This window comes from Phodopus roborovskii, unplaced genomic scaffold, assembly GCF_943737965.1.
Source record: "Phodopus roborovskii unplaced genomic scaffold, PHOROB, whole genome shotgun sequence".
Taxonomy (NCBI): domain Eukaryota; kingdom Metazoa; phylum Chordata; class Mammalia; order Rodentia; family Cricetidae; genus Phodopus; species Phodopus roborovskii.
Window position 1 is genome coordinate 7,116,950 of NW_026126603.1, and position 13,334 is coordinate 7,130,283.

The 13,334-nt window shown below is 45.6% G+C and overlaps 1 protein-coding gene across 8 annotated transcripts in view; it reads right to left on the minus strand.

Moving 5' to 3' along the window:
• The window catches only part of Znf827 (zinc finger protein 827), a 166,111-nt gene that overhangs the window by 104,841 nt on the left and 47,936 nt on the right, over positions 1-13,334 (minus strand). For all 8 annotated transcript variants that reach the window (XM_051205795.1, XM_051205794.1, XM_051205796.1 and 5 more), the window contains exon 4: positions 11,935-12,415. In XM_051205795.1, the coding sequence (XP_051061752.1) occupies positions 11,935-12,415 (481 nt within the window). The remainder of the gene's footprint in view (positions 1-11,934; positions 12,416-13,334) is intronic.

Genomic DNA, 13,334 nt, shown 5'->3' on the forward strand with positions numbered 1-13,334 from the left:
AGAGAGACACCAGAGATGTCTCTCCAGGGGAAAAGGTCAAGTGAAAACATAGGAAAGAAAACATCTACAAGCTGAGCAGAGATGTCTCAGGAGAAATCAAACCTGCTGACAACTTGATGTCGCGCTTCCAGCCTCCAGAACGGTAAGAAATAAATATCTGTTGTTTAAGACACCCAGAGTGTAGTGCTTTGTTGTGGCAGCCTCAGCACATGAGTTGAGTATTATAGAAGCCCTGAATAATGTGTTCTTTCAACTCCAGGGTCAGTGGCACGAAGACACTGACCTCTGTTTTTAAAGTTGATGTATGTCAAGTGCAGAGAACAGTGCCCGGCACACTGCAGAGGCCCCATCTGTACTTACTGGGTGATAAAACGTGTTTGCTCTAAAGTAGTGACACTGATGGCATTCTAATAGCACCATGGTCAGCAAGAATGAAGAACTCTGACATTTCCACCAGGAGTCAGGCTGCTTCCCCTGGACGGATCATCATGGTAAGGCTAGGATGGCAGAGGTGAAGTTCAAAGCTTTGCTACCTGTCTAGTACACCATGGGTGGAGTCTAGCATCACTAATGGACAACCTAGCCCTTTGGGGACACTGCTACTGAAACCTAAAGCAAGGGAACAACTATGGTCTCTACAGCAATTCTCAAATGGGCGTTCCCTACCTCATCCCAGGTTGCTCTGGCTGACTATTTATTTCTTCCCTCTACATTTTCCAACCCCTTCCGGGGAGGCTATGATGGTATGCTAACTCCTGTCCTTTCCCCACACCTTCCTTCCGGAGCCATCATAAATCCTCCATGCATCCTACCCAGTCCCAGCACAGTGGTTAGTTTGTGTTTATTGCGTGTGTGCTTCCCTAGCTATTCAGAAGGAATCATTCAAAGTGAATGGTAATTGCTTCCATGCTATGCTTTTTATTTGCAAACATGTTTAACGTCTAAGATGAGACTAGGAAAGATAAAATACTGAGGAAAATTCCAACTTCAGAGAGGTGACCACGTGGAGCAGATGCTCATGGGACATGTGAATGCCTTCTAAGCAGGTTAACCAGAAGACATGCTGCCTAATACTTAAGAAAAAGGAAATTTAGCACTGTCAGTGAAATCAGGACTTCGAGGGCCTTTGACACTTGCAAAGTGACAGGCCAGCTTTGTGTTGCAGTTACATAAGCTTGCCTGGTGCTACCAACCTGTTCTTCATTCTGACTGTATCAAGAATATCACAGGACTGTAATATGTTGAGGAAGTATAAATACAATACGAAAGAAAACCATGTGGAAAACAACTGGCTGCTCAAGTTTTATTTCCCAGGCATGTGGCTCTAAAGAGAGGGTGTGAAAAGAAAAGCATGTAGCCTGGGGTCCTTTCTATCAATTATCAGAACATGTTCACTGAAATGAGTACATGAAACCTGGATTTTATCATTAATATGGCCAAATAATTGTCATCTTTTAAACGATGCTACTTTAAAAAGACCCACATATGCAGAGAAAAGTAAAACTGAAGCTGTTTTCCTTTGAGAAGGAATCACTTGAAGAAAAGCAATGATCTATGACTTACTGTGACGTCTACTTCATTCCTATTACACACAGAGAAAGTTCTATGCACACATGGAACTCAGCCCATACAGGCTTTCACAGTGCCTGCCCTGACTTCTGCTCATATATCTCACAGTTGGCCGATGCTCCACACCTAATACCACAAGGAAGTCTCACTAATCAAGAGGCCTGTCTCTCCTTCAGTATTTGTTACAAACATTTTAGGAGCTGAGCCATTCTGGTTCTAAAATGCACTTGATGGATTGGGCTGTCATTTAAAGGAATCAGATCTGCTCCTATGCGTATGTACAACCAATTAAAGATAAATACAAAAGCAGAAAAGATATGGGCATGGGCAAAATAACTACTGAACTTCAATCCTCAATGGGGGGCACTGATAAGGTGCAAACAAAACTGTATAGCAAGGCATCTACAGGAAGAGTTTGTCTAAGACGTGATCCGGACAAAGGGGGGGTCACGGGCCCAGAGAGAAACTCCATACAAAGTACTTAAAGAGCATTCTTGGGTGGTTTAGATCTCCATGTTGCAGATGAAGAACCTAAGATCCAAAGTAAGTAAAAACTTTCCCCAAACAATGGGCCACTAGTTATCAAGTGGCTGATAGACTCACAGGCACATGGGGATGTCACCTTAAATATGGTGATAAGGGCAGATGCTGAGTGCTGGTGCTGTAACCTCTGAAGGAGAAACTTGGTTACCACAGGTTTTCTTACAAGCATCTGAAACATTATAGGAACCTGACGGCTATAGAATGAGTTGGTAAACTCTTGTCATTTTCCACAAAGTCCTTGCATGAAGCAATATCTCTTTTTGTTGGGTTTGTTTTGGGTTGGGTTTTTTTTTTTTTCTTTCTTTTTTTTTTTGGTTTTTTGAGACAGGGTTTCTCTGTATTGCTTTGGAACCTGTCTTGGAACTAGCTCTGTAGACCAGGCTGTGCTCAAACCCTCAAACTCATAGAGCTCAGCCTGTCTCTGCCTCCTGTGTGCTGGGATTAAAGGCATGTACCACCAATACCAGGCTGGTTTTGTTTTGTTTTTGAGGCAAGGCCTCCACATACAGCCCAGGCTAGCCTTGAACGAGATCCTCCTGACTCAATCACCCAAACTGCTGGGACTGCAAGTATGAGCCTTCCTACCCACCAAGACTTCAGTCAGCAAAATAAATCTAGAATTGTAACAGACATTAATATTACTATAAAGACTATACTCCATAACACTTAATTGCTTAAGTCTAATTGCTTAGGGTTTTAAATGTAAACTCAGAAAATAGTTCTTTTTAAATACCACTTCTATGTGTTTTACATAGAGGCTGCATTACATATACATATATATATGAACATTTAAACTACAGCAAAGTGAAAGCCAGCAGTGTTTCACTCCTTTCTTTTACAATAGAAAACATGGGCTCAGATAATGAGGGAATTTTTTAAGTCAGTTTTCAATAACTGAAGTGGAATCAGAGCTTAATTCTGGGGACGGTGCCCCAGCTTCCAATTTATCAAGTTGACCTGTGAGGCATGTTGGCACCTATGAGCAGGCTGGGGACTTCGGATTTTTAAACATTTGAGGTGCTTTAGGTGAGAAAGGTAAATCATCTTCTGAAACCATAAGAAAGATCATGATATAGCTAAATAACAGCAGGTGAATACTACTTTCAAATATTAAGCATACTATATGCATATGGAATTCTTAAAATGGTAACTTAAAAGTTTTTAACTCTTGCTCTTTAGTTTTAAATCATTTTCTAACCAGTCTCATATTTCTCATCAATCTCTTCCAGGGGTTAAACCTTGTCAGGGTTTGGATCTGCATACCCAAACCAAGTCCTCAAAGGTCCCCAGTGACAGTTACAATTATGGACACAGAGTCATGGGACACAGAGAACAGTCAAGGGTAGCAATAGGGGATGAAGCCACAAGAATGAATAAACTACATTTAAAGCCAGTGTGTGAGGCTGAGGCTGGGCATGGAGGTGCATGCTTGTCATCAAGCACTCAGGGGGCATAGAGAAGAGGATCTGGAATTCAAGGTCATCTTCAGCTACTTAGGGAATTCTAGGCCAATCTGGGCTACACGAGACCCGCAATAAAACAAAACAAAACAAATCTCACATATAATGAGCAAGAGTGGCCATCTGCAGTAATCGTCTTAACAGACAGGATGTGTCTCTTGTCAACAGCAGGAAGGACTCGTCCTGGAAAAATCGCTCAAGCCTTGAGTAAATGTGAAAGAAAGCTGTATATCAAATTCATGCTGTTAACACATTCACAGCAGTGGGGTCAGCGGCGGAGCCCACCGGTGGGCCATCCTTCCCAGGGCCCGCCCACTCCAGAGACATCCCTCCTGATACCACACCTGCCACCCTAAATTAAATTAACACACAGAAATGCTGGCTCCTATGTCTGTAAACCATCTTGGTCACTCTGCATCAGCATGAGTCTAAAGTGTTGGTGTCTTTGGGGGCTGTGAAATGGTCAGTCACTCCCACCCTGAAAGTCCAGCTCTTCCTAACAGGAAAAGAAAAGATCTTTGGAACTTTGTGGTTCATGTGACCAGACCCCAGAACAGCAGGAGAGAAGACAAAGCTGGAAATGGAAAGGATGTGTGCAGGAGCCTTCACTTTCCCTGGGAATGTGGAGAATTACTCAACAGAAGCAGAACTAGCGGCAGAGTATAACCCAACTGTCGGTAGCGCTAGGCTAGCATGCACAAAGCCTCCTACCACATGACCTGGTACATGCCTATAATCCTAGTACTCAAGAGATGAGGCAAGATCAGGAGTTCAGTATTATACTTGGATATTTGAGATGATACTTAAAAGAAAGGAAGGGAGGGAGGGAAGAAGGGGTGAGGGAGGGAAGGAGGAAGAGAGGGAGTGGGGAGGGAGGGAGGGACGGTGGGAGGGAGGAAAGAAAGGAGAGAGGGAGGGAGGGAAAGAGGGAGGAAGGTAGGGATTGATGGAGAGAGGGATGATGGCAGGGAGAGAGGGAGGGAGGGAGGAAAAGCCAGCTAAACAGGGCCTAACCTGGGTAGAAAGTACTGGAAGGGCAGAATCATCAGTGTTCTTTGGAGGGCTGAGGCAGGGGCAGGGTGACAGGGGCGGGGACTGGGGCTGGGGGGCTGTAGGGATGAGATGCTTGCAGATGATGTGAAGGCTGCCCAGAAAGAAATGACTATGTAGACATATTTTGAAGATGCATGGGGGAAAAGAGTAACCAGATTAGTGACTAAAAGCACATGCATTAGAAATGATGCCATGATTTCAAGCCAAGGAAAATAAACAGTGGAGCAGACGGAGGTCAAAAGACAGTTCGCTTAACTGAGAAATAGAAATTAGGTAATAGCTAATTAAGTGGTCACAAGCCAAGCCTTTATAGTCAGCCAGGGCTGAATCTCTGCTCGTGTTTCTTGCAGTCGAAACCTTCCAGTCTCGGCTTTCTCGTCTATAGAGTAGGGTTAGTGCTGACCCTCTGGTGCTGCAGAGGGTTAAATGAAAAGTTGCAAGAAGCTGTTGGCACAGTGCCTGGTTCCCAGAAAACACTTCTGATTAATGATGCTCTTACATCGGCAGTAGAAGTGGCAACAATAACAACAGGGGTAGAAGAAAAGGCTTCCATGAAAAGGAAGGGAATGACTGGGTTTCAGATTTATTTGTGGATACAATAGTCTCTGATAAATTTTCCCAAAGGTCTACCAAGGTAAAACATTATTTTAGGGCTGGCCATATGGTTTATCAGGTAAAGGTACCGTCAACAAGCCTGATGACCTGAGTTCAATCCCTGGAACCTCATAGCAGAGGGGAGGAAACAACCAACTCCCATAAGTTGTTCTCTGACCTCTTCATACACACATGTACCCCTCCCCACATTCACAGATATTTAAAGTATTCCAGTGACTATGGTAGAACTAGCTATCCACAATACAGCACAGTAAGGAAAGAAATACCTAAACTCCCGTCCTCACCTTTTCCCACCATTAGGGTGTAACATGTTTGGAAACTGACAGGTGAAGGGCTATGGAATGTAAGTTGGATTTGCTGTTACCACTCTATTTGTAGAAGCCTAAAAAAGAAACATAACTCGGATGGCTGGGAGTGTGGCTTGGTGTTAGAGAGGCTGCCTAGCATGCAGAAGGCCCTTGGTTCCATGCCCAGTACCCCCCCCCAACACACACACAAATTAATGCAACTTGCAAAGATGCCTGCTATACAACAGTCACAGGAAGGCTCTGTGCTGGAGAAGCCGGCCAACCCTGGACACATGAAAAGAGCAGAGAACAGAGCCAACTTCCTCTATGATGACGTCTTTACCTTGCAATTTGGAAAATGAATACCTTCGGGCAGGGAACCCTGGAAGCACACAGCCTGGATTTCAACCCCAGTCTGTAGTTATTAGTTGTGTGAATGTGAAAAAGACCTTTAGCCTTTCTCAGTTTCCTCATCCATAACATGGGATGATAACAGTACTCGTGTAAAGGGTTGTTATGAGACTCCAAGAAGCTGCACACGGCAGAGTCTCAGCACCATAGATACAGACACAGCAGCAGTGAGTAGACAGCTCTTAGTCTCCATCCACACAAACTTCAGCATCAGTGTGGACAACTCCAGGCTCTACTTGCAAATTAGCCTGTCTGTCTCCTGTGCTAGCAAGTCATTAAAATGTCATTAAAAGCAAGACTCAGCTTTTCTCTCTGCCCCCCCCCGTTCCTCCCTCCCTCCCTCCCTCTCTCTCTCTCTCTCTCTCTCTCTCTCTCTCTCTCTCTCTCTCTCTCCCTCTCTGAGGAATCACCAAGTTCAATAAAATCCAGGGTTTCAAAAGGGCATTCAGGCTGTCTACTCATACACAGCCCTCCCGCAGCTGCTCACACGAGGAATTTAGTCACGTGGCTTGAGAACGCCTAGGCAGGATTGAACAGAATGGCTAAACCAAATGTGAAAAGCAGCTCTCAAATAGTCCAGTCAGGAAACCATGCCCCCATGGTGATGTGTGAGTCCCTGGCGACCAGCACCGATGTCTCAGGATATGAATGGCACAAGACTGGCATTTAATGGAAGAAGGCCCACTTGTTTAAGATGCAGCTGAGAAGGCCATTAGAGCCACCAGGCCAAGGGAATGACTTGGTTTGCTGGCCATGTCCAGCTACCCTTCTTCAGCAGGGGTCCTGAACATTTACACATAAGCCCAATTGCTACTCCCTAATGCATCAACATAGTAAGCAATAGACAGAGGTTTCAGAATAACAGCCTCTGGAAAATCACAAGATGTGACACAGAAACTTTTGTGGGCATCTTTCAGACCAAGGCATCCACAGCCAGAAACACTTAAGCAAGTGCCTGCTCGTTCGCAACTGTCTCTGTGAGACTCAAAGTGAGTGGATATATCAGAAGGTCCACTTTCCTATTTAAAACTATTCTGGTGTTGATTTTATGTAGCTGATAGGATGCAGGAGACAGCACAAAAGATTTTTTTTGTCAGTTTCTAGATTAAAAATAGTTGAAATGACTTATATCTTTTATTTTGGAAAGCCAGGGACAAAAAGATATCCCTTGTGAACAAGTGAAGTGCCAAGTTTCTGTCAGCTAACTGCTTGGTTATAATCTGGGGAGTTAGAATTAAATTTATATCTTGAAAAATGGCATCTTGAAGAAAAAAGATGATAGAAGACCATTACAGGCAACTTATAATTTGGTCCTCTATGAGGATGCTCACAACTCTGTGTGGATATATGTTCCTGTGTATGTGTGCTGGTCTCTCCTCTCTCTCTCTCTCTCTCTCTCTCTCTCTCTCTCTCTCTCTCTCTCTCTGTGTGTGTGTGTGTGTGTGTGTGTGTGGTGGGGGACGGGGTATGTGTACACATACAGGTCAGATGTCAACCTTAGGTATCAATTTTAGGAACCATCCAACCTTGTATTTTTGACAATTAAGACAGGCTGGCCAGTGGACCTCGGAGATCCACCTAACTCTCTCCTTATCACAAGGATTACAAATTTGTGCCACTACACCAGCTTCTTACATGGATGCTAGGGATTAAATCCATCTCCTCATGCTTTCTCAGATAAACCTTACTGACTCTCCCCAAGACCCTGGTTCCCAGCATTTGGAGGCTTCTAATCTACTCTGGGGATTTTCAAACTGGACAACATCTCTTGTCATGAGCCCCCTGGGAGAAAATCATAGGATTCAGTGAACGTGACTCACCCAGGCCTCTCCTTCACGTCAATCTTGACCTACAATGAGGTGTCTCAGACTCAACTCACAGCATCATGTCCTTTTCACTGGCTCAGATAAAACAAAAGGAGAGCTATACTCATACACTCTGATCTGTACTGAAAAACACTGTACCAAGTACCAAGTTCTTCATTTGCTTGTTTTGGGGATCGTTTGGCTTTTCTGAAATACCATCTGTCTCAAGTAGTCCAGGCTGGTCTCTAATTCTCTACGTAGCTGAGGAGTAACTTTCTTCGCCTCCTGCCTCTCCAGCTCCCTAGTGTTGGAATTACAGGTCTGCTTCACTACTTCCGGTTTATGTGGCACTGGAGAAGGAACCCAGGACTTGGTGCACGCTAGGCAAGCACTCCACCAACACAGTCGGCAGCCCACAGTGCCCACTTTCTGTTTCCTATCAGCTGACCTTTGTCCCAGTTGCCTGTTAGAATCACCAGAGGAATGCAAGGAAAATACCAACGTCTGGACCTACCCCATACCAATTAATTAAACCATCATTTTTGGGCTCTGGCATGTGGCAAACACTCCCCAGGTAGGTCTAACTTGCTGTGGAGGTTATAATCTGCAGCTGGCCACAGGAAACAGGCCCAGGGTCAGCTGGAGCAGCAGCTTCCTAGGCTGGGTGGGCACCTCCCCAGGAGCACTCCCAGTCATGTGACCAGGGGTAGGTCACCCCGTCATCTAACAATTTGCATAGTCTTCTGGCTTCCAGGAAAGAGCTGTGTAAACAGCAGAGCTCCTGCCCTGGAAGGGTTACCTCCCAGCCCCAAACCCAGAGCAAAGTCTACAAAATTACTTTTTCCCCAGCAGCAAAAAGCTAGCAGTTAGGCAAAATCAACCATGAGGGTGAGCCTGGGTCCTCACAGGACAGGGAATGTTGTCAGGATCCAGTGGGGAAAGAGCTAGAGGTTCACAGAAGGGATTTTATTTCACAAGCCTGTCATTCACCAGGAAACCTCCAAATTGGGGGAAGGTTGCTATAGTTCTCAACCTTCCTAATGCTACGGCCCTTAATATAGTTCCTTATGTTGTGGTGACCCCAACCATAAAATTATTTCATTACTATTTCATAACTGCAATTTTGCTAGTGTCATGTGATCCTCAAAGTGGTCCAGATCCACAGGTTGGAGATGCTGGGTTAGAGTGTATTTAAACCACAGCTACCCACTGATTGTGAACCTTGGTGAGCTCCACTCAGTCAGTTTTAGGCTTGATTTTAGTCGAAGGAGCAAAAGGCATCCAGGGTTTTTTCTCTCTCTTTTAGAAACAAGGACATGTCTCCACGCTTGAATTTGTCTTTTTTTTTTTTTTTTTTTTTTTTTTTTTTTTGCAGACCGTGAACTGGCACAGAGACTCCCAGACTCGGTGTCCACAAACAGCTGCACCCTATCGTACCAGCAGGTGCAAGGACAGAGCCGTAAGGGGGAAAAAATCAGTGCAAGAACAATGGCACCATTATGACACCAAGGGACAGGGCCTGGGCTAACCACTAGTCCACACCATTTGAGGGCAAGAAGAGCTAGAAACTCAGCCATAGCTCCCTGGGAATGTGCCCCCAAATGACAGCCACTAAGAGAGCCAGGTAGAGCCCACAGCTGTCAGCAGCCAGCAGAGCTGGACCCACCACACAGTTAGTGTGGGGATCTGCAGAAAAGCATCCCTCTCCTTTTAACACAACTTCTCCTCCCATGGGCAGCACTGCCAGTCACCAAGTTTACATTTACATCCAAATATGCACACAAAAAATTACCGATGCATCTCACTCCCTGGTGACTTTATAACAGGTTGCTAGGTAACAGTGCATACAAGTCAGGTTTCAGGACCTCTAGTAAGCCACCATAAAACAGCTGCATGGGCCTTTTGCATAAACAGTATGCCTTTGCTACCTGTTTTCTTATGCCAATTGATCAGTTGGTAAATTCTCCCATGGCCAAACCATGAGCAACCCCCCATCAACAACGGAAAACAACAGACACACTTCACCCCAGCCTACAAACTGCTCCTCCCTCTGCCTCTGCTGTTGGAAGCTCTGGCAGTGGAAGCCTTTTTCTCATGCTCACTGAGAAGTGCTGGAGGTAATAATCACAGCCCAGTATCTGGTGGGATGGGAAGGGCTACGGCTCAAAGCTAAGCCCTGCAGGAGCACTGTATCAGACATCAGTGTTTCAGCCCCAGATCAAGCCTGCCAGGCAGCTCTGAAAGGGTCTGGATTCTGAGTGAAAAGGACCTCAGCTTACTACATGCTACACACCCCCTACTTTGTTAGGTTAGTTAAGTAAGGAAACACTCACCGTGCTAACCTATGCTAAATGAATATGGCATTTGATGTCCATCTCCCAGGATTGCACAATAAGGTCCAGGAAAGGAGCTACTCATAGGGAACATCGTGGTTTTTTTCATTGTTATGGTTTTCGGAGACAGAGTTTCCATACAGCCTAGTTTAGCCTTCTCCTAAGTCTTGGGATTGTAAATGATCACCACCATGTCTGGGTTCCCCACAGGTGACATCCTAAAGGATCCCAAAGGCCCGAGGGAAGTACCTGTTTTGCTCATATTTTGTGTTATGTGTGTGTGTGTGTGTGTGTGTGTGTGTGTGTGTGTGTGTGTGTGTGTATCTGCGTATGTAGAATCCTGTTTTCCCTGATACTGAGATGAAAAGGGGGGGAGGCAAGAAGGTGAGGCATGGGAACCTGGGCCAGAGTAAATAAATGCCTGAGACTGGTCCAGGCAGTGGGGCTTCCCCACAGTGTTACAGCACATCCGATAACCACCCCTGCTCCCTTCCCTCTTCTGTCACCCCTATCCTACTCATGTCTCCCACTGCTGAGGGGCAAAGATCAGGGTGAGGAGGTACATTCAGAAAGACCCGACTGAAGTGTCACAGAGCAAAGGGACTTCAGAGTGAAGCTGAGCCTCTCATTCACCTGGCAGTGACATTTAGTGAAATGCGACGCATGGTCCATTTAAAGGAAGGCGGTGACCAATTATTCTCCATTTAAAGGGTATTGTCAATCTCCAGAGAGCTGAAATGGCATTTGGAAATCATCCTGGGGACTGCCACCTTCACTGACAGACAGAACCCATTCTCAACCGACCTTTCTCCACCCTCTGCAATGCCTTTAAAATTTAAAATTGTATTTTCAAAAACAGCATAGGCCTATGTGTATTATTGCTCCAAAAGAGTAAGAAACACATCTACCAATGCTCCATCCCAATGAAACATGGCTAGCTCATCAGTCGTTGAAAGTAAAAACATGTATAGTGTGCAGGCAATGGAAAGCAATGTCTATTAGCAAGATGTATGTTTATAGCATGCATCAGCTGCTTTTCAAAGGGCATTAGGACAGTTGGGAAGGATGTTTGAAATTTTTTTCTTAAATTCCACTTTACTGGCATGCTTACAATGGTCAAGTTCATAAAGGCAGAAGGTAACGTGGTGGTTAGTAGAGGCTGAGGAGAGGGCTGGCAACAACTCTGTCAAAGGTACATCGTCAGCCCCACCCTGACCAGTTTGAGAGCATGACATATTTCCAGAGATGGCTACACAACAATGTAAATGTTAATGCCACTAAAATGCACACCCATAAAATGTCTAAACCAGGATATCTGAAATATGGTTTACCCCAACACAAAGATCCTGAGAAACTCATGATAACCTTTAACCTTTGTCTACGAAAAGTCTGTAATTCTTCATGGTAGACTTTGTATATGTTTGTAAAAAAAACAAAAAAAGCTTTGCAATTAAAACAGAGACCCTGAATATATATATATATATATACAAAAAAAAAGGAGATGCACACAGATCGACTTCAGAGACCCCAGCACAAAGCAAGCAAGGTAACTAAGAACCACGGTTGCAGGAAGCAAAAGAAACAAACTCCTGAGCGCCCCCACCGCCACCAAGTAAGAGCCCAAATCTGGGCAGGAGTAGGGGGCCATCCTTTTTGTTTTCAGACCCAAGCAGAAGTAATGACTGTTTTCAGAGGAATACCAAAACAAAAAATATATATGAAAAAAAAAGGAAGGGTGTGGTAAAGGGAGAGAGGGAAGGAAAAATCAAATTATGAAGAAGTCAAGGAGTCTTGAAATCATCTAGCTCTGTCATCTTATTGTACAGATGAGAAAGAGAACACAACCCTAGGCAAGTACCTGACAGCTTCATGAGAAAATCGGAGGCCATCTTAACCGAGATGTCCTGGCTGAACAATGCTGCCGCACTGTTGGACACATACTCGGAGGGGTCTTTCAGCTTTGTGTGGTTGGCGGGCCTGTCGGCAGCATTCAGAGTAAAGGAGGTGGGCAGGCCGTTATCTTCCTCGGGTTCCTCCTTCACCAGCAAAGGTGCAACGCCAGCCCCACCCTGGCCAGTCCTCTCTGGAGTGTTAGACGTCATCACGGTCCCCACTAGCTCTGTCCCTCCTCCTTCCCTCGGCTGCCCCAGGCAGCCACTGTCACTGAGGTGGGGAGATCCCTTGACATCTGGGTCTGGGATCTCCTCCTTCACCTTGGCCTCTGTCCTCAGGAAGTGCTGGTGACAACGCATGTGCAGCTTCAGGCTGAAGTGGCGTGAGGACGTAAAAGGACACAGCTGGCACTGAAAGGTCTCCCCCCGGTCCTGATGCTGATGAACCTGATGGAGAAGCAAGAAGAGTTGAACTGGTCACCATGAGCTTATGGAAAACGCCTGTCTGACCATTCAGTCATCAGTGAGTCCTGCTCCCCACGCAAGGCCAGGGAAGAAGAGCACGGAGTCATTCCTGCAACACTATGGGCCCATGGAGATAAAGTGTCTATCTATCCCGACGGCCTCCATGCTCTCTTGGGTTGAAGCTTTCGAATGAACTAGTCACATGATCTCCCTTGATATACCTTGTGAATTTAGGTAATCAGCAGTCAGGGATCAAAAGGCATAACCTTTCATGAAGTTCTTATGACAACAATTCAGAAAATCGGCTGCTCTGCCAACATAATGGGAAAAAAAATACATCTCCAGTGTATTGCCCCTTCACAGGTGGGGAGATGGAACACTCCTACCTGCAAGAAGTGTCTTGAATCCAGTTGCATATGAAGAAAGGAAAGCAAGAGAAAGACCCTCTCTGGGCAGGGGGGACACCAAGCTCAAATGTCACTATAGGGCCTGGAGGATATCTGCAGCGACAAGTGACGACAGCCTTTGACGCCAGCTCCAAACCTGCCTGTACCCCGTGTTGTTCTTTTGATACAATTATTGCCTAAGAAACTCAAACACGAGACTCAGCACCGGTGTGGAGTTTATTGATAGAGGGGAGGGGGGGTAGCTGGTGGCCAACCGAAAGCAGGAGAGAAGAGAGAGAGAAGGGGGAAAGAGAGCAAGGGAGAGAGGAAAGAGAGAGAGAGAGAGAGAGAGAGAGAGAGAGAGAGAGGAAGAGAGAGAGGGGGAGGGAGGGAGAGGGGTGCTTGGCACGCTTGCTTCAAAAGGGAAACTTGCGAATGCTTAACTGAGTCCCCTGGCAGCCAGGTAAAGCTTGAGCAGCCAGGTAAGTCATGATGCAGAGAAGACATGGCTATGA